This window comes from Orycteropus afer, unplaced genomic scaffold, assembly GCF_000298275.1.
Source record: "Orycteropus afer afer isolate SDZICR_OR568_19922 unplaced genomic scaffold, OryAfe1.0 scaffold00429, whole genome shotgun sequence".
Taxonomy (NCBI): Eukaryota; Metazoa; Chordata; class Mammalia; order Tubulidentata; family Orycteropodidae; genus Orycteropus; species Orycteropus afer.
In genome coordinates, this window is record NW_006922016.1 from 850,437 (window position 1) to 873,747 (window position 23,311).

Below are 23,311 nucleotides of genomic sequence, written 5' to 3' on the forward strand. Positions count from 1 at the left end.
GCTTGACTGCTAACCAGAAGGCTGGTGGTTCAAACCTACCAGCCGCTCCTCCAAAGGAAGGTTGGGCAATCTGCTTCCATAGTGATACCACCTTGGAAACCCAAGGAGGGGTCGCTATGAGTCAGGTCCAACTCAATGGCACATAACAACATGTCTCTTTTATAATTTTATTATGGTAAAATATATACAGCAAACATTTGCCATTGTGACCATTTTTAAGTGTATAATTCACTTAATTAATTGACATTAATTACACTCAGCATGTTGTGTAACCATTACCACTATGCATTTCCAAAAGTTTCTTATCACCTAAAACAGAAACTCATTGCCTTTTATTATATGTCTTTTAAAATATGTGGAAATATATTCCCAAACCAGCAGTGACCAGCTCTGGGTTAGTTTGTTTGATTTTGTTTTTTAATTTTTATTGTGATTTGGGTGAAAATTTGCAGAGCAAATTCATTTTCCATACAGCAGTTCATACACATTTTGTTTCATAACATTGACTGCAGTTCCCCACAGTGTAACAGCTCTCTTCCCATTTCCTCCCTGTAGTTACCTCTTCCCTGTGTCCTTCCCTCCCATGTACTCCTGCCCCTACCCCCACCCCGAGCTATCTCCCTATGCAAACACTGCCCTTCTGTTCTCCCATGATCCACTGATCGCTGTAAGGAGTGCATCTACCTGTTTGTTTTTCACTATGTGCAAGTTTTACAGTCACCTTCTATTATTTTTTTTATATATGGCAACAGAAGAGCTTTCCATTCGTAAGAATGAAAAAAAAAAAATCACATCTTTGAGTGATACTCAAGTGTTCTTTTCCCTCAATTGAAATATTTGGCACTACTTAGTAAAATATTACTGGTTTTTCATCAGGTAGCCAGACACCTCCAGCCCCAGGAACAAACGGGAGTTGCTGTTATTAATTGAGCCAGGCAGCCTTTGTTTTCTCACTTCCAAATGCTGTATTCTTGGCACATATCTCCAGCCTCCAAGTTGATACTAAATGGCATTGACTTCCAACCATTTTAGGGTTCTGACCTAAACCAGTTTAGACCTCAGATTTCCACTAATGCTACCTGATGATTCCCATGCAGACTTGCTATAAATCTTGCTGGAGTCTGTACATTCAGTAGTATTTGTTTAAGAGTTTCAGCTGTTTGTCTTTAAAGTTGGAGAGGTGCTATTTAAGTGCGATATTTCTAGTAAGTCTACAGAAATTGACATTTTTGGCTTTTTTCCCATCCCGATCACCAAATGAAAGTGTAAATTACATCTCTGCTTGGAATTTATATGCAGGATTGTAGGGTGTTATTTATGTACAGAATTGTTTAATCAGCCGTGAATTGGTGACTTCAAACATTTTAACCATATGCTGCCAGATTATTCATCATAAAATTTCCGTCTCTCTCCCAGATGCCAGTGAGAGTTTGGCAGGCGAGTTCCTGTACTCGGATGTGTGCAGGGTGGAGTCTGGAGAGAACTGTTCCTCTCCTGCACCCAGAGAAGGTAGGACCTGGTAGCCCATAGCCTTACATTAATGTCAGACTCCTCCAGAGGCCTAGATGATGCAGATGATGTTGGAAGTAGATGGAAGCCATTTCTCTACTCAGAAGTGAAGCCCAGGAGCAAAGAGGAAGGGCTGGGAGGAAAGAGGAAGGTGGAGGAAAAAGGGACTACATGTGAAGAAAATATCTGCATAACTGATCAGCCAATATCCCCTGAGTACCCACTGCTTGCTGGGGGCTGTATTGTACAAGTAGTCCCCAGGATACAGATGAGATCTGTTTCTTAGGGTGTTTTAAAGTTTAATTTGTAGGTAAGTCAGAACAGGTGCATATAGTTCATATTTAGCTTTACTTCAGTGCAAGAAAAGACTTGAAGCCTTTTCAGTAATTTAAAAGCTGCATGTGCAGCAAATAAAGGTGACTGTGATGAAGAAATTGTTGCAAACAGGGGTTGGTTCACTCCTTTCAAAGTAAGAGCCAATGTATATAACATTAAGTAGGAGTTGTGTGTAAGCTGGACATTCATAACCCTGGAGACTGCCTGTACATGAAGATAAAATAATGTAGTAGGGGAGGTAGACAGGTAAATAAGTATTTACTAGAGAGTAGGCTGAATGCTGGGAATAAGGATGGAATACAGGAGATAGGGAGTCCCTAAGTAGTGGAATCGATTGATGTATTCAGCTGCTAAGTGAAAAATTCAAGTCCAACCAAAGGCACCATGGAAGAAAGGTTTGGTGATCTACTTCTGAAAACTCAGTCACTGAAAATTCTGTGGAGCATAGTTCTACTCTCACATATATGGGGGATCAGCAGGAGTCAGAATCAATTCCACAACAACTGGTTTTGGTGAAGAAAACAAAATTGCCCAGAGACAGTGATAGCTTTTGAGAGGAAGCATTTGACTCTTGATTGCTTAATTTTATTTTTTCTTGTTCCTGTAAGCTGCGGGGATGGCATTCAGGAAATGTAATATCAAAATCATGGTGTCTCTTTTCCCTCACGTCTTAACTCTGTTTTTTCTTGCTGTGTGCATAGAGCTCATCCCTGTGGAAGAACTGGAACAAGATAAGGAGCATACATGTGAGACACTGCTGATGTGCATTGTTACTGTACTGAGTCACGGGCTGCGAAGTGGGGGCGGAGTAGGAGATGTGCTCAGGAAGCCATCCAAAGAGGTAAATGAATCCTGAGGGGAAGGAAGAGCAAGAGCGGGTGGGTGAGGGGTGGGTGGTGAGTGCACAGAGCAGTGGGATTAAGTGTAAACTGAAGAAACAAAGAAAGAGCTGGGAGTAGTAATGAGTGGATGTGCAAAACTAGATATATTTAAGGTTCCTTTCATCTGCATTTGTCATGCTAAAGCCGTGCAGCAAACTCAGCTGTGAGAAAAGGGACTGCTTTATTTTTCCATTCAATATAGTCAAGTGATTGTTTCCTTCAGGTCTGGCCAACCTGTGTATAATCTCCAAACATCTTAGGTCCCAGGAAACAGTCCCTGGGTAGTAGAAATGGTTAATGTGCTTGGCTGCTAACCAAAAAATTGGGGGTTCGAGTCCAGCCAGAGGTACCTCAAAAGAAAGTCCTGTCAGTCTGCTTATAAAAAAGCAGGCAGTGAAAACCCCGTGGAGCCCAGTTCTCCTCTGACACACGTGGTGTCATCATGAGTGGGAATCAACTCCACAGCAACTGGTTAGATCCCAAGAAGTGACTTTCTATACACATCACATAGCACTTGGAGAACTCACAACTTAGAAACAAGTTACAAAAAGTGATGCAGTTGTGGGTTTTCAAGTTTGACACTCAGTTTAAGTTCTATAGAAGCAGACCAATAGCTTGCTCATAGGTGTGAGTTTCACACAAGTGTTGAGGTGTCTGACTTGAGTGGGCATTTTTACCACTGAGCTCTACTAACCAAAGGGTAATGAGGTGACCTGAGTGATTCTGATACTTCTCTTTTTCAGGAGCCCCTCTTTGCAGCTAGAGTGATTTATGACCTCTTGTTCTTCTTCATGGTCATCATTATCGTCCTAAATCTGATTTTTGGGGTCATCATTGACACCTTTGCAGACTTGAGGAGTGAGAAGCAGAAGAAGGAAGAAATCTTAAAGACCACATGCTTTATCTGTGGTGAGTGTTGCTGCCAACTTCAGCAAGAAAGCAAAGGCCTCACGTAGCAGAGGAGAGTGTGAGCTGGACGTGCCGTGATGGGGCATTTGCCTGGCTATTCTATGGGAGGAGGCGCTAGCTGCATTCTGCAACATCGCTTTCCTCGGCGTGGAGGAGGCCTCTACTTTGCCTTTGTTATGCTGGGAAGTATTAGGAGCTGCTCGATTCTGTGCAACAGTCGCTGGATTGTTTTTAGGCATGAAGTTTTGGAGAGCAGATTATGATCACACATTATTTAAAATGAATGCATTTCAGGGTCTTCTTGTCATTGTGCTCCCTGATCTTCCTTCTTGTTGTTGTTGTTACGTGCCATCAAGTCGGACCCGACTCATAGCGACCCCTCTTTGGGTTTCTGAAGTGGTATCACTACAGAAGTAGATTGCCCAACCTTCCTTCCGAGGAGTGGCTGGTGGGTTTGAACTGCCAGGCTTCTGGTTAGCAGTCAAATGCTTTAGGCACTACACTGCCAGAGCTCTTCCGATCTTCCTTGGGTCCCATTAAAATAAACTGCCCATGGGGAAGTTACCCAGCAGAAAAACAGTCTCATAACTCCACCTTGGGATGGCTTCACTGCAGACAGAATCAAGCTTTAAGTAAAAAATATTCTTTGTAGAGTATATGGCATAGAGTTCAGAGTGTGGATTGGGAGTCAGACCTGGGTTCTGTTTAAGCTGGCACCACTTACTAGCCATGTAAGCTTGATTCATTCACTTAGCTTCTCTTAACCTTTTTCCTCATCTGTAAAATGGGTACAGTACTATCTTGTATTCTCTAAGTGGTGACTTAGAAAGATAATTTATATGATACTACTAAAATAGAACCTGACAAGTAGCAGACATTCAGCCATTAATAGCAAACTGCTACATGAGAAAAAGGTGCATGGGTTACGAAAGCAATTATTTTCTGTATAGGAAACTACAGGGAAATACATGCAAATGTATATTAATCATGTAAGAATCTAGGAGCTGAGTAGTCATTTAAAGATTATTCATGATATAGTTATTTTAGTATATACGTTGCCTACTGGTATGTTGTTGTTGTTATTTGCCATCGAGTCAGCCCCGACTCATAGCAACCCCTCCTTGGGTGTCTGAGGTAGTATCACTATGGAGGTAGTAATGCCCAACCTTCCTTCCAAGGAGCGGCTGGTGGGTTTGAACCGCCAGCCTTCTGGTTAGCAGTCAAGTGCCTTAGGCACTATGCTACCAGAGCTCCTGCCTACTGGTATATATACCCCTAAAAAAAAGCATTTTTCATTTAACAACTTAAAGTCACTGCTTTTTTTCCCTTAAAAACTTATTTAAGCTGTTCATTTTAACATACTTTCAGTTATAGAAAAGTGGTAAGAATGCATATTCCACAAATATTAATATTTTACCACATTTGCTTTATTATTTTAAACACACACACACACATTATTTCTCAGAAAATTTTGAGAATAAGTGGCTGACATGATACCCCTTTATCCTAATATTTCAATATGTGTTTCCTAAAAGCAAAGGCGCTCTGGTGGCATAGTGCCTAAGGCATTTGACTGCTAACCAGAAGGCTGGTGGTTCAAACTCACCAGCCACTCCTCGGAAGGAAGATGGGGCAATCTACTTCCATAGAGATACTGCCTCCGAAACCCAAGGAGGGGTTGCTATGTGTCGGTCAACTCCATGGCAGTAAGTAGCCTAGTAGCCTAGCCTTCCTAAAAGCAAGAAGATTCTCTTATACATCAATAATACAGTTATCTGAATCTGGGATTAACACTGATACAGTGTTAATCTGTAGAGATTATTCAAATCTCACTCCTTTTCTCAATAATTTCCTTTATAAGAAATGAAAATCCCAGGTCATTTGCATTCATTTGACATTTTTGAAGAGTTTAGGTCAGTTAATTTATAGACTGTCCCTTGATTTTAGTTTGTCTAATGTCTCCTCATGGCAAGATTGAGGTTATGCATTTTTTACAAGCACAGCAAAGACAGGTTGTTGTGTTCTTCTGAGTGCATGATATCAGGAGGCACAGGATGTCAATCTATCTTATAACTAGTGACAATAACTGATCACCTTGATTAAGGTTGTGATTGCTAGTTTCCCACTGTAAAGTTTATTTACTCTTTTTCTCTTTGCAGTGAAGATACTTTGAGATTTTATAAATATCTTGTTACTCCTCAAACTTTCACGCATTAATTTTAGCATTCATTGATGATTCTGGCCTGAATCTATTATTATGATCATTGCCAAAGGATGATTTTTCTTATTTCTATGTTTGCTAAATGGCTTTCTACTAGAAGAAAGAACTTTTTCTTCTCTCCCATGTATGTATGTATGTATGTATGTTTGTCTGGATATATTTATAACAATTGAACTCCTTATGATTATTTCTTCTGATGCTCAAATTGCCTCAGCTTTGACCAGTGACAGCCCTTTCAAAATGGCTTTTGTGTTCTCTTGTCATGTCCCCATCATTCTTTATATGTACTTCCTTTTGTGATACAATAAGATGTTATAGGCTCACCGTTTACCTTCCCTACCCCATTCCTTGAATCAGCCATTTCTCTAAAGAGCCCTATATTTGTTAGTAGTAAATGGCACTTAGAAGCCACAATCTAGCAGCTAGGTGTGCTCATTCTATTGTTGTGCTACTATTCCCGGGACTTATTAGGGCACAGATCTAGGGGATATATGTATGTATGTATATAAGCATGTGGAAATATATATACACACACATCTCTATTTCTATGTTTATAAACATTTGAAAACACTTAAATTCATACTGACACTTCTAATTCCATTTTAATATCCTCCCCTTCCATATTTGTAATTCCCTTCATTGACATTAAGAAATTTGACTCCCATTACTCACACTGTGTTTATTTTCTCAGTCCTGAAATACTCAGAAACTACTGCAGAATTGTGCACTCAGACCTCTGCAAAATATAAACTTACCAATTAGAGTGCAATACTTATAAAGTTCTTTTAATCCTATTCTGTCTTCACAAACCCTTCTATCATGTCTACATGTTGACATTTACATGGGAGAAGGAAACTTGCATTCACAGGGTGCCCACTGTAAATGAGGGCTTCATGTAGATCCCCATGTTAACCCCTCATCACCCCTATAACACAGATGGTAGTCTTCCCATTCACTGACAAGGCAGTTCTGGAACAGAGAGATTAAATAACAATTGGTCAGTGTCAGAAGTGAGTCTCAAACCTATGTCAATTGACTCACAGCCTGTGTTTTCCTACCATCATATAAAAGGAAATACATTTCTAAGGCCAGCAAAATCCCACTATTTAGACAGGGCTGAAATAACAGCTTTCTCTGTTTTGACTGTCCTGTTGTACATTTTTCTTTACCATGGCTACTTAATTGGGACTGGGGACTTTCTGTCTCTTTGTAGGTTTGGAGAGAGACAAGTTTGACAACAAGACAGTCACCTTTGAAGAGCACATCAAGGAAGAACACAATATGTGGCACTATCTTTGCTTCATCGTTCTAGTGAAAGTGAAGGACTCCACAGAATATACAGGCCCTGAGAGTTATGTGGCAGAAATGATCAAGGTGAGTGGGGAGGCCTTTTCAAGGCAAGCCAGGCTTAGGGGCTGCATGGCTTGTGAATGAGTTGTCCAGCAGTAAAACAAGGTCAGAGCCCTTATCTTGGACTCACTGTCTTCTCTGAGCTTTATATGTTCTCTGAATGATTTTCACAACCACTATGTAGATGGGTATCATTCTTATTTTAAAGATGGAAACTTTGGGGCTCAGTGAGATTAGCACAAGGTTGCCTAACTGGGACTGGAGTTTGAATCTAGCTCTGACTCTGTAGCGCAGCTTTTCATCTCTAAAGTAATCTGCCTCTCTCCTCGATAGTGGGTACTTTTTTCTCCTTAAGTAAGACTTGGTTTCTAAGAGATGCCGTTTTTTAAAAATCACTGCGTGTAGTTCAGCATGAATTTGTTTGTTTGGCTTTGACCTAGCCTTTCTAGAAGACACTTTGCTAATCATTAGGAAGGGATCTTACAATGGAGAAACCTGAGTCCCAAATTAATCTGCTTGTGTGTGGGAAGCATGGACTGCCACAGCTAGGGAAGCAGGGAAGCTGCTGCAGGTTTCAGAGAGCTCTTCTCAAGCAGGGCTTGGTAGAGGCACCAAGTGTCAGCTGTGGGAGTCCCAGTGCCAGCTGCTCTTTCATACCTGTGGCTCCTGAACGACATTAAAATGTGCAGGGGTATACGGTGAAGTGAGGAAGCATGAACTGTGAAATCTGGGGAGTTTTTGTGATTTACATTCGCTTACTCTGAGGAGAGGGAGACCATTCTGGATCCAGAAAGACGACACAATTCACTGACTCTCCTTCAGTTTCCAAGGACTCGAGCAGTCTGCCCAGTAATGAGCTCTCCCAGACCAGCCCTTTGGTGTATTTTATGCAGATGTGGTTTTACAACTTTCTGGAAGGAAACTCCAAGTCAGGTTTACTCATATGAGTGTCGGATAAAGCCATAGCCTAGATTCGGGCAGGCTGGCAGTTTTATTGCTGGCAGGCCAGTCGCCACGTGGTAGTATTTCTTGAATACCCATATTACACAGGCTCATAAGCTTCTCCTTGGTTCTAGAGAACTTTCCAGAGATCCTGTACTGCCTATTCCCTTGAGGTCTTTAAGTCTAATGCTGTGCTTCTCAAATTTTAATGTTGGTAGGAGTCATCTGGAGATCTTTAATGCAGATTCTGATTCAGCAATTAGGCGGAACTTGAGATTCTGCATTTCTCACAAGCTTCCAGAGACCTGTGCTATTGGCCTGTGAATCACACTGTTAATAAGAGTCTAGCAGAAGGGACAAAACATAGACTGATATAGGATATCATCATCCATATTGGGTGTCTGAGTGCTAAGGAGAAATCATTTCAATTCTTTATATGAAGTTAGCCCTCTACAGTTTGTAAAGTTATTTACATCTATGATTGTATTTGGTCATTAAAATTACCCTAAGCTGGAAAGCACTACCACACGTATGCCAGTGTTTTGTTCTATGGTAACCTGTCTGTTGCTGTGATGCTGGAAGCTATGCCACTGGTATTTCAAATACCAATCGGGTCATTTGTGGTGGGCAGGTTTTAGTGGAGCTTCCAGACTTAAACAGAAAGGCCCTACAATCTACTTCTGAAAATTAGCCAGTGAAAACCTTACGGACCACAATGAAACACAGTCCACCTTGCTTCCTTTGGACATGTCATCAGAAGGGATCAAGTGCTGGAGGAGGACATCCTTTTTGGTGAAGTAGAGGATCAGTGAAGGTGGGGGAGACCTTCAGTGAGTTGGACTGGCCCCTTGTAGCCATAGTGATGGACGTAAATATTCCCGCCATGGTAAGGATGATGCAGGACTAAGCAGTGTTTACTATATTGTACATGGGGACTGTCATGTGTCAGAAGTGACTTGATGGCAGCTATCTATCCCTAAATGGGGAACCAGTAAGAGAGATCTTTGGGGATGGGGATAAATGAATGAGACCTCACAGCAGAGATGACTTTTTGGTAGGGTTTTGAAAAAGATAAGAGTCATAGACTAACAGAGAGAATGGGGGGTGGAAATTAACCTAGAGAGGGGGGAAGAAACACAAGTTCTAGAATGAAGGTGATGACACTGTTGTTAAGAAACTTCCTTAGTAGGAGCTGATAAGAAGCTAAGTCAAGATTCAAACATGTGTTAGACTGACTCTAGAAGTTGCTCTCCATAATCATGGTGTTGGTAGGAAACAGGAAAATGCTAATAGTACTAGGCAAGGTGAGAACAGGATCCTGTTCTTATGACAATTATGAATTCCAGTGGTAGCCAGTACAGATTTTCACTACGATAGGTTTCCAGCATCAGGAAACATTAACTGAAATCTCAGAGAAATTGTAACTATCCCTTACTGTGGTTAGCTGCTGTCAAGTTGGCCCCTGAGTCACAGAGACACCATGCACAATGGAACAAATTGCCACCCAGTCCTGCGTCATCCCCATGATCAGCTATGGATCAGACCACTGTCATCTTAGGGTTTTCATTGGCTGATTTTTGGAAGTGGATCACCAGGCCCTGCTTTCTAGTCCATCTTACTCTAGAAGCTCAACTGAAACCTATTCAGCATCATAGCAACACACAAGCCTCCACTGATACCTGAAGTGCATTAGCTGGGCATTGAACCCAGATCTCCCACATGGAAGGCAGGAATTCTACCAGTGAACCATCAAGCCCCTGGATGATGCAAATATTTAATGCACTCAGCTGCTAACTAAAAGGTTGGAAATTTGACTCCACCCAGAGGGACCTCAGAAGAGAGGCCTGGTGATCATCTTCTAAAAAGTCAGCCATTCAAAACCCTATGGAGCACAGTTCTATTCTGACACACATAGAGTCGCTGTGAGTCAGAGTTGACTGGACAACCGCTGGTTTAGTTTAATTATCCCTTAAAAACCCATTGCCGTCAAGTCAATTCTGACTCATAGCAAGTCTATAGGACAGAGTAGAACTGCCCCATAGGGTTTGCAAGGCTGTAATCTTTCTGGAAGCAGGCTGCCACATCTTTCTCCCATGCAGGAGCTGGTGGATTCAAACTGCCAACCATTTAGTTAACAGCCAAGCACTTAAACAATGCACTACCAGGGCTCTTTATTTATGCTTTGGGAGTCCTCAAATCCTTTCTTTTCCTCCAATTGTTGATACTGCCAGATTAGACCATATTTTATCTTCATCTATGCTGAAACAAACTTGTCCCCATATACTATAAGGACTCTCATTTGCATTAAATGTTTTAGTATGTAGAAAAGATGACTTACCGTTTTCACCCTTGTCATAAATGCCTTTTGTCCCTTAAACTTTGTTTTCTTCCCTCTAAGGTGTTTGAATGTGTCATATCTTTTAAGTCTTTCAATGGCAACTTTTGAAGTTTTCTGTTAATCACCTTATTTTATGCTCTTTTGGGTTTCTGCCTCAATAATGAAGACTTAAAGGAGTCTTGTGAGCAGTCACCTGCTGAGGATTAAGAGTCAGACACCGTCCCTGAAGCCACCTGCCAACCAATTTGGTCTAAGCCCACTGCACTGGCGATGCTTTGAAAAGCCTAGCACCCAGTATGCCTTTTCCCTGTTCACATCATTCTTTGATTGAATAAGACTTCTTGTCAAAAATCCTAAAAATCAGTAGCATCAAAGAACTCTTAACTCTGAATGTCACATTGCTAAGAAACCAAATGTTTGTGCACTAAGTGATGGCTCAGGGAAATATTAGATCCACTAGCTGAAAGTCAGTGTCTTTTCAGTGGTGTCTTTCTCAAGCTACATGTGTCTTCAAGCCACATGAATTCCTGCTGGGCACTCCTAACAGAGCATTAGCTGTGGCAGGTCAGGAGCTGCTCAACCAAAATCACTTATGAGGGGCTGGAATTCCATGGGAACCTAGAGGTATGGTGGTAGAGGCTCCATGCCTACATCATGGATTCAACTTAGTCATATACTGTGGAGCAGCCATGGCAGAGAGATGAGGTGCCCCTCCCTCAAGGTTTGCTCCTGAGGAGCTGGGCATCCTACCATCACTGCTGAGAGGAAAAGTAAGGTGATCTCTTTGATAAGCCAACTTATAGTTGCTATCAAATTGACCCCAACTCATGACAACCCCATGTGTATAAGAGTAGAACTGTGCTTTGTAGGGTTTTCAGTGGTTGGTTTTTCAGAGGTAGATAACCAGGCCTTTCTTGCAAGGCACCTCTGGGAGGACTTGAAGCTCCAACCTTTCAGTTAGCAGCTGAGCACTTAACCGTTTATATCACCCTGGTGCTGGTGCCCTAAACACAACCACTCTTTGGAGATAGGGCAGCATCGGAGGTGACGAAAAGGATCTTATCTCTAAAAACCAACAAAAGATGAGTGAGATCTACCTGGCACTGCACCAAGAAGGGCTTTCAGGAGCCCCAGCTGACTGTTAGAGAATGACAGTTGACTGGCCTTGAGCAAGGGGGCGGGGGCAGTGCTGAATGTTTGCCATCTCTGTCTGGATCCATCTTCTAAAAGGCAGATTTCCTACTTTCAGTGGCATCTTTGAAACTTTTGAAAACCTAGCTAGGAAGAAAACACGAGAGCCCCGCTGGGTCAGACACACTGCCTTTCCTAGCTCCCTTCTAGAACTGGTCTACAGTCTAGGTGCCAGGACCTTTTCTTTCTAAAAATGGAATCATACTGAGTATCTTGCCATCTCTAGAGGGAAAGGGGGAGCATTTGAAAAAGCTCTGTCTCACTGTTGAGAAATTTAGCAGCCACAAAATAATCTTAATTTAAACACAATAAAAGTTTGTATATTCTGTTTGTTCACCTTCTGGCCATCCTCTTTATCCCGTCATTGGAGGTGAGAATATCCCTGGTAAAGCCATGGTCAGGCTGATGCTTACCATGAAGTTGTTGCTACCCAAAATTTATATCTGGAGGCAGAAGATTCCAAGGTTTGAGTTGCAGCTTTGCAACCTCCTGTTGTTATTGTTAGTTGCTATGAAGTTGGTACCCCATTCATGGTGACGGTGACCCTGTGCACAACAGAATGAAATGCTGCCTGGTCCTGTGCCATCCCCATGACTGAAAGCTCCGGTTGGACCATTGTGATCCACAGGTTTTCATTGGCTGATATTTTCGAAGTAGCTCACCAAGGCTTTCTTCCTAGTCTGCTTAGTCTGGAAGCTCTAGTATCACAGCAACACACAAGCCCCCACTGATAGATGGGCGGTGACTGCACAGGAGGTGCATTGCTACCTCCTAGCCACGATGCATTGTTGTTAATTGCCATCTAGTCTTTGTTGACCTGTGGCAACCCCATGTGTGCAGAACAGAACTGCTCCTTAGAGCTTTCAAGTCTGTGACCTTTTGGGAGCAGATCATTAGACTAGTGTTTCAAAGCACCTCTGGATGAGTTCAAACCATTAACCTTTCTTCTAGTATTCAAGTGCTTAACCATTTGCACCACCCAAGGACTCCTAGCCATTGTGTAACCTTGGGAAAATCCCATGACAGAAATAGACACTCTGTAAATTGTGGTTAAAACTCTAAGAACTCTTAACTCTGAATGTCACATTGCTAAGGAACCAGATGTTTGTGCACTGAGTGATAGCTCAGGGAAGTGTCAGATCCACTAGCTCACCTGTTTGCTAGATGGTGGAAGTGACCTAAGTGTGTGAACAGAACCTGGAGAGTGATCAGCAGCCACTAATGGAGTGAGTAGACAGAGATGAATGAGTGGACAGCAGAACAACTGAATGAACAGACATCACCAGGATGCAAAAAGAACTGCCACTCCACCAGAAGAGCTGACAGGAAGCATGGTTTTCTGTTTCCAAGACTGTATAAGAAGTCTTGGCTGTTGGCATGCTAGTTGCTAAGAAGATCAGAATGGACATCTTGACTCCAGGAACTTCCTCCCATGGAAAATTCCTATTGCTTTCTCTCTTAAATTTTCAATCCTTAAATTTCCTTAAATTTGAAAGCAGCACAAGGTTGACATAAGCATTCTTTTGCTTGGTTGGATCAGCCAGAGGTATTTTTGACTTCTATCCATGTGTTTATAGGTCTCTTCCTCTCAACTTTCACTGCTTAGAATTAGGGCTTAGTTGATTTGGGTAGTGGCCTCTCGGTTCCATGCATTAAAAACAAACCTTATGTTATGCTTGATTTGCTGGTAGATTTGTCCCTGAATCCAAATACCTGATTGAATGTAGCAGTGTGACTAGCATGGCTGTTTTTGTTGTTAGCTGCCGTCCAGTTGGCCCCCAATTCGTGGTGACTCCATGCAATGGAATGAAAGGCTGCCGAGTCCTGTACCATTCCTATGATAGGTTGTGGATCACACCGTTGTGATAATAGGGTTTTTATTCAGTGATTTTCGGAAATAAATCGCCACGTCTTTCTTCCTAGTCTGTCTTAGTGTGAAAGCTCCGCTGAACTCTTCAGCATCACAGCAGCATGCAAGCCTCCACTGACAGATGAGTGGTAATTATTGTGCGTGAGGTGCATTGGCAAGGAATTGAACCCAGACTGCCTGCACAAAAGGCAAAAATTCTGCCATGGAGGCCCTACAGTGGAGATCAAGCCTTCTCTGTTATAACGTACCACACCATTTTGTACTGCAGACGCAGGTTCTTATTTGTTGACTTGGGCCCCAGATAGGGTTGTCCTTTCAGAGAAATGTGACTACAGAATGACTTCCCATAGCCCCTGGGAATTCAAAGCAAGAAAACCCCTAAGTTTCCTATGTTGTTGTTGTTAGTTGCCACCAAGTTGATTGACTCATGGCGACCCTGTGTGTGCAGAGTAGAACTGCTCCTTAGGGTTTTCAAGGCTGTGACCTTTCAGAAGCAGATCTCCAGGCCTCTCTTTTGAGATGCCTTTGAGTGTGTTCAAACTGCCCGCCTTTCAGCTGGTAGTTGAGTATTTAACTCCAACTATCAGGAATTCCAATTTTGGAGCTATTGTAGGGTTTTGGTGATGGGCTTTATAATAAGCAACATTGGGAACTATATTTATATTTTCACAATAATTTATGTGCCATACACCCTTTCTGGAATAATATTAGAACAATTTGTCTTTTCCCCAGCAGTACAAATGAGAATTTATAAATCTGTAGATAATGATTTGGTGCACCATGCTATAGGATGAGTTTTACCTGATTAAGTGCTAAATTAGTTATGAGTATCTTTGCCTCATGGAATTTAAATACTCCACAATAGGCATGTTGCAGATAAAAGATGTCACATACATGATTCCTAGCGAAGGCTCAGCAGCCCAATTTTCTACTACAGTCCAGCTCAGGAGAAAAACCAGTCCTCAATTAGAAACCAGGAAAAAAAAATGCAATTGAGTCCATTCCAACTTACAGCAACCCCCATTGGGTTTCTAAGGCAGTAAATCTTTACAGAAGTAAATTGCCCCATCTTCCTTCCTTGGAATGGCTGGTGGTTTTGAACCACCAACCTTCTGGTTAGCAGTCAGATGCCTTAGGCACTGTGCCACCAGAGAGCTCGTTTCAATTTGATAAGCAGACTAAATTGTTCTTAAAAGTTGAGTTTAGAAACTCAAGAGGCATTAAGAAGGAAGACTAGTAAAAACAACCAAACTATTACTTAAATAAAAGGCCTCTATTTGCTAATTAAAAATAGATTTCACTTCTGTAGATTAGAATTCTACCTTGTTAGTATAAGTCTTATATTTTGAGTCAGTTGCCTTCAAAGACGGGGTGATCAGGTAGAATACTATTCATCCATATTTCAAAATGTCCTGATAGCCTGGGCTAGTCTGACTACTTCTCTTCTCCAGGATAGTATGTTAATTGGTTACTAAACTGAATGCTAAAATAACTGGGGAGAACCTACCCACTCAAGATAGCCTGTGTGTCTGGGCTAGCAAGGCTGCTGTTTGAGGAGTGGCAGTATGGGCTGTGTTGTACTCTGCCATGGCAAGGGCAAATTTGATAATTGTAATTCTACGTGATGTCTGATTAGTCCATACTGAAATAAATGTTTTACATGCATCTTCTCATTTACTCTTCATAGCAGCCTAGTAGGTGGCACTTCTGCCATTTAAAGATGGGAAACTTCAAGCTCAAAGAGGTTAAGCAGCTTCTCCCGGGTTACAGAGGGCTGGAGCTAGGCAGTCCATATCTGCTGAATCAGAATTCAAGCTCTAACCTTGATGCTCACATGCATGTACAGCTGTGGTTATAGCTGAGCATGCATACAACCCTCAGTGGTAAGAACCTGCAGCCATTGGTTATCTGGCAGTATTTTGTTTTCCTGACATGGACTGGCTCATCTGCCAAGCTTCCCCTGTAGTTGTTGTGTTATTCGCTACCATGGAGTTGGCTCACGACTCATGTTAATCCCACACACAAAGAAACAAAATGTTTACTGGTCCTGCACCATCCCAATGATTGTTGCAGGTTGGACCATTGTGATCCATAGAGTTTTCATTGGCTGATTTTTGTAAGTCAGTCATCAGGCCTTTCTTCCAAGTCCATCTTAGTCTGGAAGCTCCACTGAAACCTGTTCCACATCATAGCGACAGGCAAGCCTCCCCTGACAGATGGGTGGTGGCTGTGCATGCATTGGCTGGAAATCAAACCTTGGTCTCCTACACAAAAGGTGAAAATTCTACCACTGAATCACCATGGCCCCTGTTAAATTCCCCTACACATACACTTAATGGTACTGCATTAGTCACCTTCAAAGGAAACAAGACCTAAAAAAGGCCGTCCTTGCATTGGGAGAAGAGTGAGAAAGGATCTCCTAGGTAATGCTGACTGGGTAATGCATAAATCAGTAAGACGGGAGTGTCATTAGTTAAGTGGGTTTTAATTCTCAGAGCGGCCACTGCCAGTAGCACTGCCAGCAACCACCTCAGGAGCTACAGGGGTACTGGAAATGACAGGTGTGCAGGAGGTCAAAGAACAGCTCTTGCAAGTGGTGTATCTGGAATACATGTTAAGTTTGACTTATTAAAATCTGATGAACTTCATCACTCACACCTAAGCTTGAAAGAAGCCCTGGTGACACTGAGGTTAAAGCTTATGGCAGCTAACCAAAAGGTTGGTGGTTCAAACCCACCAGCTGCTCTAAGGGAAAAAGAGGTGGCATTCTGCTTCTGTAAAGATGTACAGCCTTGGAAACCCTGTGGGGCAATTCTACTTTGTCCTGTCAGGTCCCTTTGAGTAGGAATCGACTTGACAGCAACGGATTTGGGTTTTTTGGGGGGAGGGGGGAGGGTTAAGCTTGAACCAGGGAATGATGTATCCTTTGGTGGCTGGATTTAGGGTGAGAGAGGGTGTCTAACTAAAAAGGGAAGGACACTTTGCCAGAACCACAACCAGACTTGAGCTTCCACACCCAGATGACTCATCTGAGTAGGTCTAACTCCCTAATAATTAAACATTAGAATGTCTGATCTGTCATCCTTTAAGCCTGCTGCTGATTTTTTCTCACAATCAGACTAGACATTTCTCTCTTTCCCTAACCATCTCTTTCTCTGTCTCTCTCAAACAGTATTCCAGGCGAGGTTTCCCAGTTTGTTCCATGATCTGTTAGTTCACTTGGCCTCTTAAGAAACTAGTCGGACAGGGATAGAAAAGCAGGGGAGCCGTTTCTGTTGCAGCTCTCAAAATGGCACCCACAGCCAGTTGTGTGGAATTGATTCTGACTCAGGGTGACCCCGTGTGTGTCAGAGAACTGTGCTCCACAGGGTTTGCAATGGCTGAATTTTAGAAGATCATCAAGCCTGCCTTCGGAGGCATCACTGGTTGGACTCAAATTTCCAGCCTTTCAGATGGCAGCAAGTGCAGGAGGGGAGAGTCCTGGAACCTGTGTTCCTAAAAAATGCTTTGCTGAAAGGCTCTGGTAATTTGCATCAGAAAAGCGATGTACAAGGGAGCCCTTTTGCCTGAAAACATTTTCTGGGCAACTGTTCTGGGCAACTGTTCTCAGCAAATACATTCTATTAGCTTATTAAGCTTATTATTGTTGTTGTTATGTGCCGTCGAGTCGGCCCCGACTCATAGCGACCCCTCCTTGGGTTTCTGAGGCAGTATCACTACGGAAGTAGATTGCCCCATCTTCCTTCTGAGGAGTGGCTGGTGGGTTTGAACCCCCAGCCTATCTGGTTAGCAGTCAAGTGCCTTAGGCACTATGCTACCAGAGCTCCTTATTAAGCATTATTAAACATCTATGAGGAAGCACTGTAAGAAGATTTTAAAGCAACAGGGTGTATGACCCTCACCCCTGCATTTATCTGTATTTGAGAAGAAGATACAGGAAGCAAATGCAGTCAGAAACCTGTGTGTTAAGGAGGTGGAGGATCACATGGGAACGGCATACCAAAGTTTCACTACTACGTTTAAAAGAGGAACTGGCTGAAGTCTTGCCCGTTTTTTGACCCAGGAGTTTAGTCCTATCAAATCTGCAAACAGGCACTTTGCAAAGTTGGAACAGCCACTCTCTGCCAGAGCTAGTCCAAGGATCTGAGTGAAGGGGCTGCAGGGAGTAATGAGAGAAATGGAGAATGGGAGTTACTTGTGGCCCATACTTAAAAGTTAGGCCCTGGAAGTCTGGGTGGAGTGGCGACATGAGTAGGAAAGAGAACATAAAGATTCATACAGCTCTCATGAGGTGTCTCAGTTCAAGGAAATTAGAAATTCGGAGTCCTTGATAGATGGAGGCGTCCCTAGGGGATGCAAACTGTTAACACATTTGACTACTAACTGAAAGGTTGGAGGTTCGTGTCTACCCAGAAGCCCCTGGAAGAAAAACCCTGGAGGTCTACTTTTAAAAAACCTGACATGGGGGGTCACTATGAGCTGGATGTGAGCAGAGACCCGCTGTTTTTGATTCCTGGTGACAGGCAGGACTTAGAGCCCAGGAGAAGGAAGGGAGTGCTCCCCAGGGCAAGAGTATCACTACCCCCTGGCGTCTCTACCTCATCTCTGCTTCATTCATGGCATTCAGGGGGCACCTGGCTGTGGATGAAGTAAACAGAAAACCCTCTGCTTCTGTTCAGATGTATGGTGACTGGTTTAAACTTTTATTCTGGAATTCTGGTGAGAATGCTTTGGAGGCACAGAATGCCTTGATAAACCCTTGGAACATCGATATTTCAGCGAGTAATGGTACATCACTTCATGCCTAACCTAGGAGGCTGTCAGCTTTGGATTTAATGCTATCTGTGCCCCAGAAGCCTTTACCTATGCATAAGAATACAGCCTGCACTGCCCTCTAAATACAATCCCCAGAAAGCCTTCTGCAGTTAGCTGACACCACAGTGAAGTTCAAGAATATCCAAGAGAAGAAGAAGTGGACAGGGACTTGGCACCTGCTTCTTGGTGACTGGAAACAGTGTGTCAGCATCATTGGACTCGCTGCCCAGCCAGCAGGCATGCTCCCGCCCCACCCTCTCCACTGGAGCTTGGGTTCCTGTCAGTAGCAGCTGCACACGGTAGTTGCTTAGCTTAAGTTTCCCCACCTAGGCTTATATACATTTTGCCCTCTCGTCTAGAGGGATGAAGTCACCCCTTATCCTACTGTGCACTTCACAGGCAGCTTCCTTTGTATTATGTAGTTGGCACTTGGACTCCGGGTCTACACTGACCTCCCATTCTCTCTTCTGTATTCCTCATATTCTAACTTTCATGAAGGCTATGCTAGTCACTCTTTTTAACAGTGGGTCAACCAGTAGTAGCTGTTATCAAGTCAAGTCCAACTCATGGCAACCCTGTGGGTGTCAGAGTACTACTGTGCTCCATAGGGATTTCAGTGACTAATTTTTCAGAAGTAGATCACCAAGCCTTTCTTCCGAGGCACCTCAAGGTAGGACTTGAATCACCAGCCTTCCAGTTAGCAGCTGAGCATGTTAACCATTAAGCAGAGCTATAATCTGCCCTCAAGGGATTTATATACTAACACAGAACACAGGGACTCACATATACTAGTTCGTGAGTCTGTGCAGAATATCAGTTATATATAGCAGTTACTAGATTAGTAATTGAAGATTGGTTTCACAACCCATGATATTTTCCCCATTGAGTAGTGCAAGGATGTATGTATGAAATTGTGTATTTGTGTATAAAATATTTGCATATTTTCCTCAATTCAGTGGATTTGATGACCCTGGAAAATGCCATTTTCTGCTTCCTCCCTTGAACCACCCTTCTGTTCCTTCCCTACTGGCTGCCACTGGTCCCTTTAATTACAGACACCCTGACTACACTTGTAACTCCTTTGCTTCCACTTCTGTACTTCTCTTTCCTCTAAGAATTGACTGTATCTGATAGATCGAGATAGTAGTGTCATCACCACTTGTTTGTCAGTTTGTTAGCCCAGTGGCTTGCATGTTGCTCAGATGTTGGAAGCTATGCCACTGCTACCTTTAATACCAACAGTATCATCCCTGCTGGACAATTTTCAGCAGAGCTTCCAGACTAAGCTAGACTAGGAAAGAGGGCCCGGTGACCTAGTCAATGAAAACCCATGGAGCACAACAGAACACTATCTGATACAGTGCTGGAAGGTGAGCCCCCTAGGTTGGGAGGGACTCAGAATACACAGTGGCCACAACATAGACTTGAGCATATCAAATGATTGTAAATGTGGCATAGGATCAGGCAACATTTCATTCTGTTGTACATAAGGTTGACATGACTCAAAGCCGACTTGATGGCAACTAACAACAACAACAACATTATTATTATTACTACTATTATTGTATGCTACTGAGGAGTATTTAAACATCTGGCTTATAAAAATGAACCAGGAAAATGTTCTAATTTTGACTCTCTTTATCAAGTACACATATTAAAAATTGTATAAAACCTCTCTTCTAAATGAAACTTACCAGCACATTTCTAGGGATGTGAGAATGAGGAAAAGTACCAGTACAGTAAAAGCTGCAAAAGCCAGAACCTGTCAGAGAAGCAAAGTTCAAATATTTTCCACTGAAATGAGAGATAGAAGAGTGGTAAGACTATACCCTGTCAAAGGCAGAAGACTTGTAAGACCCAGAAAAACAAGGCAGCCCTGTTGAGTTCTGGCTCTCACAGGTTTCACTGTATTTAGGTAAAATCACTTATTTTTAAAGTAAGACTCTTTTACCTTTCAAAAGCTCACTTCTCTTTAAAAACAAAATCAAACCCACTGCTATCAAGTCAATTCTGACTCATAGCAACCCTGTACGGCAGGAAACCATAGGGTTTCCAAGGCTGTAAATCTTTATGGAAGTGGACTGCCTCATCTTTCTCCCATGGAGCAGCTGGTGGGTTCGAACTACTGACCTTTTGGTTAGCAGCTGATTGTGTTTTAACCTCTGTACCACTAGAGGCCTCAGTTTTACCACTTGCAAAATGAGAAAATTGAACCAAACCATCTCTTATGCCATTTTTGCTCCAACATCCCATGAAGCAAGTTTCAAAGACATAGCAGAATTTCATTAAATACTAAAGAGGGTGTGGGGGACTTAGGGGCTATATCAGAAGAAAGGATGGAAGTATCAGGAGGGAGAAGGAGAGTCCTATCTGAGTTGGCTATTTAATATTTGGTATCAGAGTATAAAGGGCAGGTTGGAAAGATGGGGGATTGTGAACAAGATTAGGGAATTTGGAGAATTTGCACTTGACAGATAATCTCTTTCACTCTTAATCAAGATATCAATCTGAGTGACACCTTTCTTCCATAACCACCCTTGAGTCAATAACAGGGATGGTAACTTTCTTTTCAACTCTTCCTGAAATTGTAAAGATTGTAATAAAGATGACACCTTCCTATCCCTTCTCTCAGAACATGTACAGGCAAGGCTGGCCTTTAGTAAAACCATTGCAGTCAAGAGGTATTTCCCAGAATATAAACACATCAGATGATAAACTGATGTATGTGAAGACGTTTATTGGGGACGCTCGTGAATTGTGTGTGTGAGTGTGTGTGTGCGCACACACACACACACACACGTGTGTGTTTGAAAGATAGACCTAAGTATTTTTCCCTGAAACAACAGCAGAGAACTTTGGAAAGCTATTTAAGTCAGCTTCAAACAAACAAGCACCCAAAACATATCATTGTGTAAAATAATAAAAGATCATAATAAAAAGTAGTTAGAGATCAAAGCTGAAAATTAGGAGAACTCAGAAAAATAATAGAGAAAACCAATAAAAATTGCTAAAGTCCCTTTGGGAACATTCTGGTATCTTTCTTAGCTAATTGAAAATGCAGGGGAAATTGCCTAAGCTGAATGTCATGACCCAGATTGGACGTGACTTTGGGAGAAGAGAGAGTTAGCACTATTGCTCCTTATTAGGAATCTCCAATGGGCCGGCCTTGCACTTGTCCAGCACAGGCCACTGGCTCCACCTTTCTCTCCTATTCCATGACCTCAGGTTTTCTCAGCCCAGCAGCCCCAAGGCGCCCAGGTCCCAGCGGTGCCACTCCAAGTCAGTAGACGCTTGCTTTCTCACAGTCCCTGTGGGTGCCCAGAGATACTTTCACCTGTGGCCCCAGAATGACGTGAAAGAACAGTTCTACTGCTTGCTTTTCTTAGGGATTTCATCAGAAATGGGTGTGGTTCTCTCTATTGGCACGAGCATGTCTTTGTTACACTGCCTCATCCAAGATCAACTCTTAACCGAGTCTGGGAAGGGTAATTGGTAATTCCAGCCCAGCTGAAGATTATATAATGTGGCCTGATTTACTAATGTCACTCTGAGCTCCAGAGCAAGGCCACACTGACACCTAAACTCACCAGCAGCTGGAGCAACCTTCACATGGCTTCGTTTGTAAAAGAGAAATCCCTGTCTTTCAAATGTTATCCCAAAGAGAGAAAGGAAATAACTCTACATGGGAGACAAACCTTGAAACTAGAGTCAATATCTGGATTGCGGTGCTGACTCCATAACTAGCTTTGTGAACCTGAACAAATGGTATATTGATTAATAACACTTTTGCATAATGTTTTCTAGTTTATAGAACATGTTCACAACCACTATCATTTGATCCTTACAGTAACTCTGTGAGGTATTTGGTAGTAGGTTTAAAAAAGAGAAAAGGAAACAGAGATGACCCAGGTTGGTTATCTGACTTACTCATAGTCCTGTAATCATGTTGGAGAGGCATGGCTTGAACTCCTCAGCTCCGGTTCCAGGCCATTGCTCTTTCCATTGCCACACTGACGTCACAAGGTAGTTGTAGAAATGTATAGCGCTCTTATACACCACATGAGAAATAGTGACATTGTATGTGGTTTGAATTCACTGTACTTTAGGAACTGAATCCTTAAATTCGGGGCTAGTCAACAAATTCCAGGTGTGATACCCATTTATAAATGGCAATTTCATAGTCATTGAGCATAGTTAGAGATCATGTTTACTATTTTTCACCCAGAGTAACATATTCGGGGTTGTTGGTTTTTTTTTTTTTTTTTTCCTCCCTGCTCTTGAGAAAATAGGCTCTAAAGATTAATTATCTTCTTTTTCTTTAATGGAAATAATCACCCATTCTCACAGAAGAGACAAATGATGTGAAGTTTATTTGGGTATTCTGTAATCCTATTTTGAAAAGCTAAGTATTATCTCCAGTCATTCTCCTTCAAACAGTTTCTAAGAGTTTGGATACACTAGGGAGCCAGATATCTGCTTCCAGGCCCCCTCCCCCACTCCTTTTAGTCATTCCTGTCACCTCTGGCATTCTGGGAAAATCCAATTTGTCTTCTTGCTTGGTAAGATAAGAAGATATGCAGCTGACATTTGAGTGGAAAGGACAGCCTGCTTGAATCTTCCCAGAGAGAATTCTGGAGAATAGAGAAGTAACAGGTTCATTTTCCCAGAGCCCACCTTCTCTTCTGTGACCCTTTCTTTTACCTTCCAACCACTCACCTAAAAAAAAAAAAAAAAAAATTAAATTCTCTAATCCAGCTTTAAAAGATCAAAGGATTCACCAATAAATGTTCACACTGTTTTTATGATAAACAAAACTCTACATGAACAGATTTTCTCTAAGGAGGTGATCGATTACCTCAGTAGTCTTTCTTAGAACAGTCTCTTCAGTTAAACCTGGGAAGAGGAAAACAAAAATGCTTCTCAGAATGATTAGCATTTACATCATACAG

At 42.3% G+C, this 23,311-nt stretch overlaps 1 protein-coding gene across 1 annotated transcript in view; it reads left to right on the forward strand.

Moving 5' to 3' along the window:
* Positions 1 to 23,311, forward strand: part of ITPR1 (inositol 1,4,5-trisphosphate receptor type 1) — a 471,939-nt gene that overhangs the window by 427,063 nt on the left and 21,565 nt on the right. Inside the window, exons 55-58 of the mRNA XM_042782721.1 lie at positions 1,417 to 1,509; positions 2,547 to 2,686; positions 3,470 to 3,635; positions 7,070 to 7,230. Coding sequence (XP_042638655.1) covers positions 1,417 to 1,509; positions 2,547 to 2,686; positions 3,470 to 3,635; positions 7,070 to 7,230 — 560 coding nt within the window. The remainder of the gene's footprint in view (positions 1 to 1,416; positions 1,510 to 2,546; positions 2,687 to 3,469; positions 3,636 to 7,069; positions 7,231 to 23,311) is intronic.